The 12,987-nt window shown below is 33.6% G+C and overlaps 1 protein-coding gene across 17 annotated transcripts in view; it reads right to left on the bottom strand.

The window, feature by feature from the left end:
- The window catches only part of LOC131850278 (gastrula zinc finger protein XlCGF57.1-like), a 71,261-nt gene that overhangs the window by 57,351 nt on the left and 923 nt on the right, over positions 1-12,987 (bottom strand). For all 17 annotated transcript variants that reach the window (XM_059200473.1, XM_059200471.1, XM_059200476.1 and 14 more), the window contains exons 2-4: positions 8,382-8,550; positions 7,025-7,135; positions 4,611-4,811 (exon numbers count right to left, since the gene is read on the bottom strand). In XM_059200473.1, coding sequence (XP_059056456.1) covers positions 4,611-4,811; positions 7,025-7,135; positions 8,382-8,550 — 481 coding nt within the window. The remainder of the gene's footprint in view (positions 1-4,610; positions 4,812-7,024; positions 7,136-8,381; positions 8,551-12,987) is intronic.

The following is a 12,987-nucleotide window of genomic DNA, read 5'->3' as shown; positions in this document are numbered from 1 at the left end:
TATAAATTAAAACAAACCAAACCTCCCAGATGAGTCAACATTATCAACTGTCGGCGTCATTATCAACGCAACACTTGACATATCCACAATTTCTTGGGTATATTAGAATTTAACGTGGAAAAAGACAACCTTAGCGTCTCTTAGATTAATTTGTTTATTGACAGACATAGCTTTAGTTTCGTCCAGATTCGAACTTACGAATTTAGAGTCTAAATCTTGGTAGTAAACCACTACGCAACAACGCTATTCTTCCTTAGGTATTTTGTGATTTCCTATCAAGTTATTAATACCGTAAGATTATGGTAAACAACCCATATATTTAAAATCATGTTAGGTTTTATATGGTCAAAGGTTTTAAAGCTTAAAGGGTGCCCGAAGGCAGTGTTTAATGTTATAATCGAGTAAGAATCTTTAAATATCGATATATAGTTATAACTAAAACACAGGGCCCAATTGTAAATCGATGATTGGTGATCTACTTTAGCAAATAGTACTACGACTTTACAATTAGGCATTACTTATTTGATCAAAGTATTCGGTTGATTAACAATTTTCATTCCTATATAAACTCACAATTATCCACAAGTTATTCATTGATTCATCTATGCATTTTATGAACTAGCCATATGTCCCTGCTTCACATAGATGCAATTACTATAATGATCTCTTTTTTTAACAAGTCTTTTGACAGTAGAGAAGAAAATATCAGTTTTTTCCCTATTGCCTAAAAGAGACAAATGTATATACTAGATAGGTCATAGATAATCAAGGAAAACAAATTACATATTTAAAACTATTATAGCATCTCGTCCCATACAAATAAGGTCGAAATTACCATATCAACCGAATACCCTTTATAACGGTTCGAAACACCGTGCACATCATATGGAACATATCCCTGTATCGATCCAAACGTCCGGGTTACACGTCAAAAATAAAAAAAAGGCGCTACACCCGGACGTGACGTCAGAGCCAGCTTAACTAACTACATCTAGCACTCACCGGTGGCGTCTTCAACGTCGACACGGGATTCGAACCCGCTATTGATCTTTTGTATCCCAATTGAATCCCAGCAAGTTCTGTAGACTACCTGTCCTATCCTTTTTTTTAATTTCGTAACTAATGTGGCAAATATCCAGACGGCACTCTTGACGGTAAGTGGTAACCGTCGCCTATATACATGAACAGCATTACAATATCTTTCGAAAAGGTGATCGGGAATCGAACCCAACACATTTGTCAAGTTCTAACAACATACTCTAAGCTATAAAGCCATCGTCCGGTGAAGCTGTGAAGACCAGCTGCGGCCAACAGTATTAGAGTAGTCCGAAAAAAAAGCTTTAAAGTTTAATATCACAAAATTATTATTGGACTAATCATAAATAACCAGTGTGACAGAGACAACAAACCAAATTTTGTATTAAACATACAAATTATAACCCTATTCTCATAATCAATCATTATTCAATCAATATTCAATAAGGTTTCCAATATGTGCACACATTTAAAACTGTTATCAGGAACGAAGACACGCTGTAAAACACATAAACATAAGAGCTTAACGTTGTACGAAAGTATAAAGAAAAAACAGTAAATTACAAGTACATCAAAACTCCACGAGATGGCGCTATATAAACTTATCACTCAGCGACACGACCCGGCTTCGCACGCATGCTGTACAAATCTTTGAATTTCTCGTCTTGTTCTATACTATAACACGCATGTATTATACATATAAACATTCCTCTTGAATCACTCTATCTATTGCTGAAAACTGCTTTAGAATCGAAAAAAGAGTAAGAAAAAGGCAACAATGGGCGGCCTTATCGCTGAAAAGCGATTTTTTCTATGTAAAGATTATTAAAAATATATAACGTTTTACTTAATATAAAACGAGTGTCCGTTTTTTACTATATACATATTAATATAAATGTTATTTTGGCGTATGTACCGTACATACACCAAAATAACATTTTTTACAATTTTTGTCTGTCTGTTCCGGCTAATCTCTGAAATGGCTGGACTGATTTTGACGGGATTTTTTTTGGTAGGTAGCTGATGTAATAAGAAGTAACTTAGACCACTGTTATTTTAGAAAAATAAAGTTAAATTCCACGCGGACGAAGTCGCGAGTATAGCTAGTAGACAATATATTTAATGTACAAACATTCGTACAACGTCAAGCTCTGCAATGACAAATTCTTAAATCTAAAATGGCTCAGATGCTTCATACAATTCAGAATAACAAATTGATAAATATAAATTTATTTATACATAAGTAACTTGAAGCATTAGTGGGATGTTCCATATGATCATTATACACTAGCATGCTTAGTAAAATCAAGTTATACATAAAAAGCACTCTGTTCGAATATATTTAAAGTATAATTTTGTTTCTAATATAAATAACAATTCAGTTATTTAAAAAGTCCATGAATTGACTTATCGCTAATTTGTATAGGTGTGTAATACAATAGGTTTGTATAGTAAATATATTCAACCACGGTGGTGTAGCGATTTAGCACACCGCTTTGACAATGGTCGCAGGTTCACAGTATGATATCTATCAGTGTTTGGTAACCATAATACAAACTTAGTTTAGTTTTCATTAATCAGAGTAACTAACTATTTATGAAATTAATCACGCATTACATGATTAATTTCATAAATAAATAAAAATTCATTATTTCTTTATAATCCTTACTATATATCACATATCTTATACATACATATCTTATATTATAAGCACGTAAGTAACTCTACCTGTCGTGCTTTCACTCCAAAACTACTGAACCGATTTAAATGAAATTTGGCACACAGATAGTGTAGACTCTGAGAAAGGGCATAAGACTACCTTTTAATGCGAAAAGGAGAAAGTGTTCAAAGGTGAAATGAAAGGTTATATGGAAATATCATTATTTTTAAAGCACTTTTAGCTTTTTTGCTATCCAAACCAGTTTATACGTTTTTTTTTTCAAAAAGTTGGCATCCCTTTACATACACATTGGAGAGCGCTGACCGTTTCATCGTGTCAAGCTTTCTTCAAAATCGACATTTGACTAATGTCGACGTCTAACAGGAGCTCCGAAACGTTCGTGGGGTAGCAGTGTATGGACGTCAAAGACTCTGTGAGAAAAATATGATTCCATACTTTTCCTCGCAAGTGTATATTATAAGACAAACTTGCTACCCCCATATATCGTTTAGAAAAAGTCAATAGGTCTTTTATGGGAATAGGTATAAAAAATTTCAATAAGATACCAAAGGATATATTGGTATTACCCTTAAATAAATTTAAAACATCTGTTAAATCATATTTACTGAGCAAAGAATGAGTGATAACTTGTGACAAACGTTATAATGTAAATAAATACATTGTAAATTTGACGTTCGTAAGGGGGACGATAAAAAAAATAAAATTATAGTCGTTCATACATGAATAATAAATGATTTTTTAATTTAAATTTGACTTTAAATTTACAATACATACATACTACACGCCCTCGTTACATGTGTCATTATTGCTTATGTTTGATGATATGCCTGTTGTGTTTTGTGTAATGTTTTATATATAATATTTTATTCGAACAGAATACTTTCCAACAAAATATTGTTAAGGAGATACGCAGTGAATTCTTGATAAATTACTGTTATATTATATTAATACATTAATCATGGATTATACACTAGTTAACCTAAACATAGCTGGCAAAGTATGTTATAGTCGAGAGAATTAATTGATACTGAGTTTGAAACATAGATTATTTTGTACAAAATCTGAATGATTACTTCGATGCCTGTTTGGTCACTTCTGGTTGGTTAAAAACTTTATAGGGATGAATAGAGAAAATTCATAATAAATTAATTGTTATTGCAAAATGAATATTATAATTTCCAGACCCGTCCACATGTTCTCGAGCATTACTAAATAATCTATACATATAAATAAAATTGGATTGTCTTTTTGTAATATTGAATTGGATTGGAATTGGAGTGTCTTTTTGTAATATTGAAATAGCCATTTTTTACTATATGCATATGAATACGGTAAAAACACCAATTTTTATCTGTCTGTCTGTCCGTTTGTTTGTTCCGGCTAATCTCTGAAATGGCTGGATCAATTTTGACGGAACTTTTTATGGCAGGTAGCTGATGTAATAAGAAGTGACTTAGGCTTATTAATATATATATTTTATTTTAGAAACTTAAAGTTAAATTCCACGCGGACGAAGTCGCGGGTACAGCTGGTATAAATCATAAAATTGCCAATTGGATGTTAATTTGTTTTTATCAAGTACTTTATGAGAATGAATTGTGATACTACATAATAGTCTGGTTATTATGGCAACATTCAACAATACGCCTGCGGGCAACACCGCTCGACCCCTGTACTATGTCGGCGAGGAAGCATGCCGTGGGATTTTAGTAACAAAAAAGGTTAAAAAGACCAACTAGTTACCGACGCAGACGATTTTGTACAAAGCCTACCTGAGTGGAGGACCGAAACTTAAATGTACCTTCAAAAATAATTTTTCTATTCAATTAATAAAAAATAAATAATTCACAGCGTCTCCCCTCCACAATAAAGATTGAAAGAGACAGATGCCTACCTTTCTTCTTCTTCTCCGGTTTTGGTTTGCTACTAGTCGGCTTGACGGTCTCCTTCTTGGTCTTTTTCGCGGGTGTCGCCTTCACTTTTGTGGTGGACTTCCTCTTCTCTGCCGCTTTGGAGTTGTCGATTAAGTCTAGTAGGTCGACAGACTCTTTTTTTGGTACTTTGGTGGCGAATTTTGTAAGAGGCTCGTCGTCAACTGGAACGCAAATGTATATAATAATAATAATAGTAACAATCCTGGGTAATTAACACAGCGCCATCTTGTCCCAATCAGAGCTTATATTATGGATACTAGACTACGGAAAGAAATACTTAATACATTTTTTTGTAAATGCCTACATCTAACAATTTTATGAAACGCGGAAGTTTGTAAGTATGGATGTTTGTTACTATTTTACGCAAAACTACTAAACGTGTTTTCATGAAACTTTACAATATTATAGCTTATGCATTAGAATAACACATAAGCTATATTTTATACTGAAATTTAACGCGAGTTGGAAACGCAGGCACAGATAGTAATATATATACAAAACAACCAGACCAATATAAACAAAAACAAAACCGCAAACATAGGCCGCATATAATAAATAATACTCCTGGACAATTCACACAACATCATCTAGTCCCAAGACCTAACTGGTAGAAATACTTAAGATTTTATTCTGTAAATACATACATAATATACAAAGAAAACACCCAGACCAATACAAACAATCATACTCATAAATACAACAGTTTGTATATATGTCACTTTATATTTTCTTTATTGCACTTAGAAAATGCAATAATAAAATATTTTAGGAACAATGTGAGCAGAAGTCCTTTTTTTTATAGAAAATCTTCAAAAGAGAGTCCCCCTGCCGGAAAGGGCCTGGTGGATTTTTAACCCCCCAAGCCGGAGGTATGACAAGGTGTGCTAATTAACAAACTAAAAAGGTAGACTTATCCCTGCAACAAATCCTTCGAGTGAAGGCAATGGGATTGTTAGTAATGTGGACTAACGAACCTATTGCCCAATGTACCACGTCAGATAGCCTCCACGCGGTTACCCTGGAAACCATCGTGGTAAACCGACCTGACTTCATGCTCATCTTATCATCCCACACTGGTGCCCCGCCAGCGTAAACCGTTAGCGCGGGTGCACCATTCCATTATCATCTATATTCAAATTCAAATTCAAAAATAATTTATTCATGTAGGACAGTTTAGCCGCTTATGAACGTCAAGTTTTTACATTATAATTTTTTTTTTCTACCGTCCTATAAGCATATATCGAAGTATGAAAGTGGCTCCGGTTTCGGAGAGGTAATCATCTGACGCGGTATGGACATGTAATGCGTTGGAATAAATATAATGTTTTAAAGAAGGTGTTGCATATGAATGTGGATGGTTATAAGGGCAGAGGAAAATCGAAAAAGAGATGGATGGACTGTGTGTGATGATATGGTATTTTTTTTTTATTAATTTTATTTGTTTCTCCTCCTTCTCTCCTTCTCCTCTTCACATTTTTTGGAATGATTAACTGGAACTTTAGCCGCCATTTGATACGGCCAAAGTTTTAATTGTTTAATGGGTTCTTCTGAAGAAGATATTGTAAGAAAGGAAGTAAAAAGCAACTGCGAAAAGAGATGAATGGAAGACAAAAACATTACGCCGACCACAAACAAATGGGATAACGAAGAAGCAGATGAAAGTTAAAATGGCAACTCAGCATTAAATTTAAAAATTAAAATAATTAAATTAACATTAAAAAAAATTAGTAACCACAATTAATTATCTAAATTGTATTATAATTCTTTATGTTGTAAATTTTCTGTGTTTGATACACAGTCTTTTAGTTTTGTTATTATTTCATTTTTTTATCAATACTTAGAACTCTTCAATTCAATAAAAATAATTTACAATTTATCTTGTCTTTTGTATTTATTGGTCTCCATATAACACGGTACGAATTATGTGATATGTACTAATTCCGAGTTTCTTATAGCGCAGTCTCCATATACCGCGGTACGAATTATGTGATTTGTACTAATTCCGAATTTATTATAGCGCGGTCTCCATATAACGCGGTACGAATTATGTTATTTGTACTAATTCCGAGTTTCTTATAGCGCGGTCTACATATAACATGGTACGAATTATGTTATTTGTACTAATTATATAACATGGTACGATTTGTATTTGTACTAATTGCGAATTAACATATTATGTTATTTGTACTAATTCCGAGTTTCTTATAGCGCGGTCTACATATAACGCGGTACGCACTCGCCGCGTTATAGGAGGGTTGACTGTATTTCCTTTTTTCTTCTTCAAAACAACTGTTTTTTACTAAAAATGTAATAATAAATGCTGTCAGTGAAATTTACTTTATATTAATTATTTTAATTCAATTAGTGTACTTACGATCATCATCATCGTCATCACCGAAGTCGGGCCCATCATCGACATCGACATCCGAGAGATGCGCCTCCAACTTCACAGTTTCAATCTTCACGTCTTCCGGCTCCACGGTCACTGCAACCATGATATGTTAATATCTTCACTAAGATAAACCCGCCCCATGTAATATAGTACGCATAAATCTTTAAAACTACGCAACGGACAGACAGTGACAGCGACTTTGTTTTATATAAACTACGCAACGGAAAGACAGCTACGGCGACTTTGTTTTATACTATATAAAACAAAGTCGCCGTCGCTGTCTGTCCGTTGCGTAGTTTTAAAGATTTAAGCATGCATAGGGACGCATGCTTAAATCTTTAAAACTACGCAACGGATTTTGAAGCGGTTTTTTTAAATAGATAGAGTGATTCAAGAGGAACGTTTATGTGTATAATACATGTACACTCATAGGTAGCATAGTATAAAATAAAGTCGCTTCGTGTGTTCGCTTATATCTTTTAAACTACACAACGGATTCAAGAGGAACGTTTATGTGTATAATACATGTACACCCGTGCGAAGCCGGATTGGTTAGCTAGTATAGATTAAAGAAGTCATAATGAAGTTGGTGAAGCAGTTTAATAATGGTTTATCTGCCTATGGTCACAGGTTCGATTCTCCTACTATCCAAATACTCAGTATATATATAGAGTGTGTTACTATTGATGAGTCTGTTACTATTAATCTAGTACAAGCCGAGAAATGAAAAAAAATATAATCGACCCATCGATCGATCCATGACAGGGTGGTAAATAAATAAATGACCTTGGTAACCATGGTAGGTAAGATATATAACACCTTTTTGACGGCCTCGGTGGTCTAGCGGTTTAGGTCACCACCTCATTTCCGATGGACGGGGGCTCGATTCCTCGCACGTCACAAACATGAGTATGATTGTTTGTATCAGTTTGGGTATTCTCTATGTAAAATATGTATGTATTTAAGAATATAATTGCATCAGTTATCGACTACCCATAACACAAGCTTCAGCTAGCTTAACTTGTGTCTAGATGGCGTGAATTATCCTGAGATTATTATTATATTATTCCCACAGTTTCACAATATACATATATTGGTTATTTTATAGTGATCACAAGGTCGGGCTTATATCACCAAGTCATATGTTATTATTTATTATTTACATTATTGTCGCATTTATTATTATTATTATTCTTTTATATATGTTTTATATATCTCCCTTTTTACGGGGGTAATACGTTCAAACACGCGGACCATAGCCAACCGTAGATGAGTTATACGATGATGATAAAAGTGATGAAGAAATTTTATTATTATTATTACTATAAAAACTGGTTACATTCACATCCAGCAGTTGAGGTGCTGCCAGGGTCCAGGTGCTGCATGAAGGTCCTCTCGCACTCCTGCACCTGCCGTTTGAAGTCCGAGGCATCCCGTAACCGAGATATGCATGGCTCGCATATGAGCCTGCTGTTGCTGTTAGGACCGCCAGCCGTTGAGTAGGCAATCTGTATATTATATATTATTATTCTTTTTATATATCTTTACTTCCTTACTAATATTATAACTGTGAAAGTTACTCTGTCTGTCTGTCTCGCTTTCATGCTAAAACTACTAAACAGATTTAAAATAAATTTGGTACACAGATAGTTTAGATCCTGAGTTAGGATATAGGCTACTTTATAATCCTAAGGGTTCTAAGGGGTTGAAAGAGGAGATGAAAGTTTGTATGGAAAATCGACATTTTTGGAGCTAGAACAATGTAACTTTTTTTAGCAATTTGGTTTAGATTATTCCATATTATGTTTTCTTTATTTGGTGAGAATCACTATAACCCCCGAAGTCGCGGTCACAGCTAGTATATTATATATCCCTTGATGCGGTGATAGAGTTGTCATTGCGGGTAAAAATCACCAAACATCATTATTAGTGATCGCAGTAGGTGAGCTATTTTATGTACTTGCCATATGATAGAATAATATGGATATTCCCCGAATCCCAGAATTTGTTTTTAAAGTAGAAACATAAAAAAAAGCTATTTACGCCTAAGGGCGATTATTCCCTCAGCCGTAAATTAAATAGTTTTTATTATTTTTAAAGAGAGAAAACATATACTTCCTATAAGTATAGGGACGGTATAAAGCAGTGATTCCCAAAGTGGTCTATATCGACCCCCGGGGGTCTATGACAAACTGCAATGGGTCTTCGACAGCGGTCATGTTGTTGTTTTTATATGTTTTTAACACTAAACTTTATTACAGTTAGAAATTTACAAAAAAATAAATACCAGGGGTCTACCCAAAATCGCAAAAATATGGCGAGGGGTCTAAGACACAAAAAAGTTAGGTAACCTCTAGTTTAAAGGATAGTACAATAAATAGATAGAAACTTGATTCATTAAACCACATATACTTTAATGTAGCAAATTCGTATATTACAAGAATCAATAATCATTTAACATTTTCATTTCAGTTGTACAAGAACATACAATACAAATAATTTGTGCCTCAAAAGACGAAACAAGATTGAAAAGAACCATCTAAAATCTATGAAAGTTAAATAGTATTTTAACTAAAGTAAATTCTTAACTGAAAATCAGTGCTGGAAACTATGTTCCCAGAATTAAGCTGAATTGTGGTGCACAATGACTTTTTTAATGTGTATATTACAGAACTCTTTAGAGTTGTTAGAATGTAAATTGTAATTGTTTATAGAATAGAATAGAATAGAAAATCATTTATTCAAATAAACTTAATTTAAGCACTTTTGAATAGTCATAACAATTTGTTTTTTATCTACCACTCGTTCGGAAAGCTGTCTCATCACAAGAAAAACGAGCACGAAACTCGTGTGTTGCTCTTTAAATAATCCTTGTAAGTTCACATTTACAAGTCGAAACGTGTGAATACAAACTACCAACAAGCACTAATTTTTTGGGTCAAATATAATCATGCAATAAGATTAAATCAGTCGTAGTGATAAGAGCAGACCAGTCCCTACAAGCAGCACTCGTTCACGAGTATGACGGATGAGCCAGCCATCACTGCGCTCGACCATATTTTAGGGAGCCCATTGACCCGGCCCACCACGCCGCCACATGTCTGGACATTTTAGTGAGCATGACTACTCATTCCACACGACCACGTCACAGCTACAAAAATTACTATTGTAACTACCAATTAATACTGTAACTACCATATAGGTAGTTACAGTATTCGCACTTTACATAAGGATGCATGCGGCAATCAATACAAAAGCCGCTACGCTATCATATATCAAGAAAGCAGTATGAAAATTAAAATTATAACGTTGTCCGCAAATAAACTTATTCTTGCTATATATTGCTATCATCTATAAATTCATCTATCTTATAATAGGCTTTTTTACATAGCATTTGTTTAATATAAGATTTGAATTGCCTCTCTGTAAGATTTAGCGTAGACTCTGGCAGTTTATTATAGAATCTTACGCAATTACCATAAAATGAATTACTAACTTTGTGTAGACGGCATTTAGGTAAAATTAGCTTATTTTTATTGCGTAAGTTTCTACTTGTACAGTCTTTAAGTTTCTTGAAACTATCTAAGTTTTATATTTCTTATCTTACTGTATAAAAAGAATTAATAAATTCTATTCTATTCTAATTAAAATTTTATTTATTTATTGCTTTTGTGCTGACAACTGTCCACTTCCATTTAAGTTTCTTAATAGTTTTGACTGCATCTGTCAGTTTGGTTTTTTGTCTTATATTAGTGAGATTGATTTTGTCTCCAAGTTTGATGTTTAAAATGCTTCCAATTAAAATTACCAACACTTTTAAACAATAATTTACTTATTAAAACAAAAAAAAATCAATATTCATGATCATCCATATTGACATCAATGTTTGAGGTCACTGATCCTAAATAGCTATACCTAATGGGATCAGTGGTTATTATAAATACTTTATTGCAATTGTAATATTAAAAAGTATAGAAAAATGTGTGTAAAGGTAGACTTATCTCTAAAGGAGATCTCTTCCAGCCAACCTAACGCTATGACAGGAGTGGTAGTTTGCAGAAATGTGTGTTAAGTTAGACTTATCTCTAAAGGAGATCTCTTCCAGCCAACCTAACACTATGACCGAAGTGGTAGTTTGCAGAAATGTGTGTTAAGTTAGACTTATCTCTAAAGGAGATCTCTTCCAGCCAACCTAACACTATGACCGAAGTGGTAGTTAGCGGGCAATGATAGAGTAATTACAACATTGTAATGTATACTTTAAAAAAATTAAAACATAAATACTGAAATTAATTAATGTCATAATATTAAGATTATAGGATTGGACTAGCGACTAACCAGTGGCTAGCAACATCTGGAAGGTGGCCGGTGGAGATTGTTAGTAATAGAGACTAGGGGTCACTAGAACCTATTACTGTCTTAATAATATAATAAACGCGAAAGTTTGTGACTATGGATGTTTGTTACTCTTTCACGCAAAAACTATTGAACGAATTTTGATAAAACTTTACAGTAATATATTTAGCTTATACATCAGAATAACATATAGACTATAAAACTCATGTTGGTGAAACCGCGGGCACAGCTATATTGCTAACAATGTACCATTTTAGGTTGACCTCCACATGGTCCCCGGAATTTATCCTTATTAATTTCAAGTTAGTTAATCTTAAAGGGCTAGTCCTTACCTCAATCTCATTTATCTTAATACACTTTTATCTTTTCTTTTTTGGAATCTATAGTCAACTAACAAACCTTGTTGAATAATACTATAGAGGAGGAAAGGGGATTATTAGTAATATGAACTCTGGACCCCATAGTTAGCAATGTACACTGTCAGGTTGACCTCCACGCGGTTCCACCTGGAAACCTTTGTAATAAACTCCCGGTGAATTTATCATGATAGGCTAACTGACCTGATCTCATACTCTTATCATCATCCACTGGTGCCCCGACAAGGTAAACCGATAGCGCAGGCAGGTCATAAAAAAAACAATGTACCATACTAGGTTCGCCTCCACATGGTCCCCAAAATTAATCCTGATCAATTCCAAGTTAGTTAATCACTGGGCTAGTCCTGATCTCAATCTCTTTTTATCAGAATCCACTTTTTTTTTGGTTTTGGAAGCTATTTAAAACTTGTTCAATAAAACTAGAGGCAAATAGCCTCTAGAGCTTCATTGAACAAAGAGGAGGTTATTATTAGTATGTGAACTAATAACACCATTACTAACATTGTAAGATTGCTTTGTGCAATAAGTCCACCTTTTGTTTGCATATTTTATGTTGTTCCGTTTTGTAATTATATTTTCTTTTATGCACAGTAAAAAGTTTTATTATAATTATTACTGTGGAATACAGGCCACTTATTTTAGTCTATGATCTATTTTTTATATCATAAGCTTTATATACATATCATATTTATTTATAAGCTTCATTTCAAATACTAAATTCTGTTCTAAATTGTCACTCCTTTCTATTGTTATTTTCAGTAACCCTTCCTGGCCCTAAATATTTTTTTTATTGGGTTGTTTGGGCTAAAAATTCAAGGATAAATTAGGGACAAGAATTGAAGGATATTCTTAGGCCCTAGTTAGTAGTGTTTATACACTATATACAATATATATATATATATATATATATAGATATCTTACAATTCCCTGGTTTTCTTTATCACTCACAATTATTACTAACAATGTATCCCTGATTAATTGATGAAATTATTTCCCTGGAAATCATCATGATAAATTCCTGGTTTATAATATATTATTCCCTGGTTTCCTTTATTGGCCACAATTATTACTAACAATATATCCCTGATTGATTAATGAAAGAATTTCTGTGGAAATAACCATAAATTCCTGGTGAATTTACCATGAAGGGCGAACTGACCTGACCTCATGCTCACCATATCATCCTCCACTGATGCACTGCCAGGGTATGCC

The sequence above is a fragment of the Achroia grisella genome, unplaced genomic scaffold (assembly GCF_030625045.1).
Source record: "Achroia grisella isolate CSIRO2021 unplaced genomic scaffold, CSIRO_AGI_Agris_v1 utg719, whole genome shotgun sequence".
Taxonomy (NCBI): domain Eukaryota; kingdom Metazoa; phylum Arthropoda; class Insecta; order Lepidoptera; family Pyralidae; genus Achroia; species Achroia grisella.
This window is presented reverse-complemented; position numbering and strand designations above follow the sequence as displayed.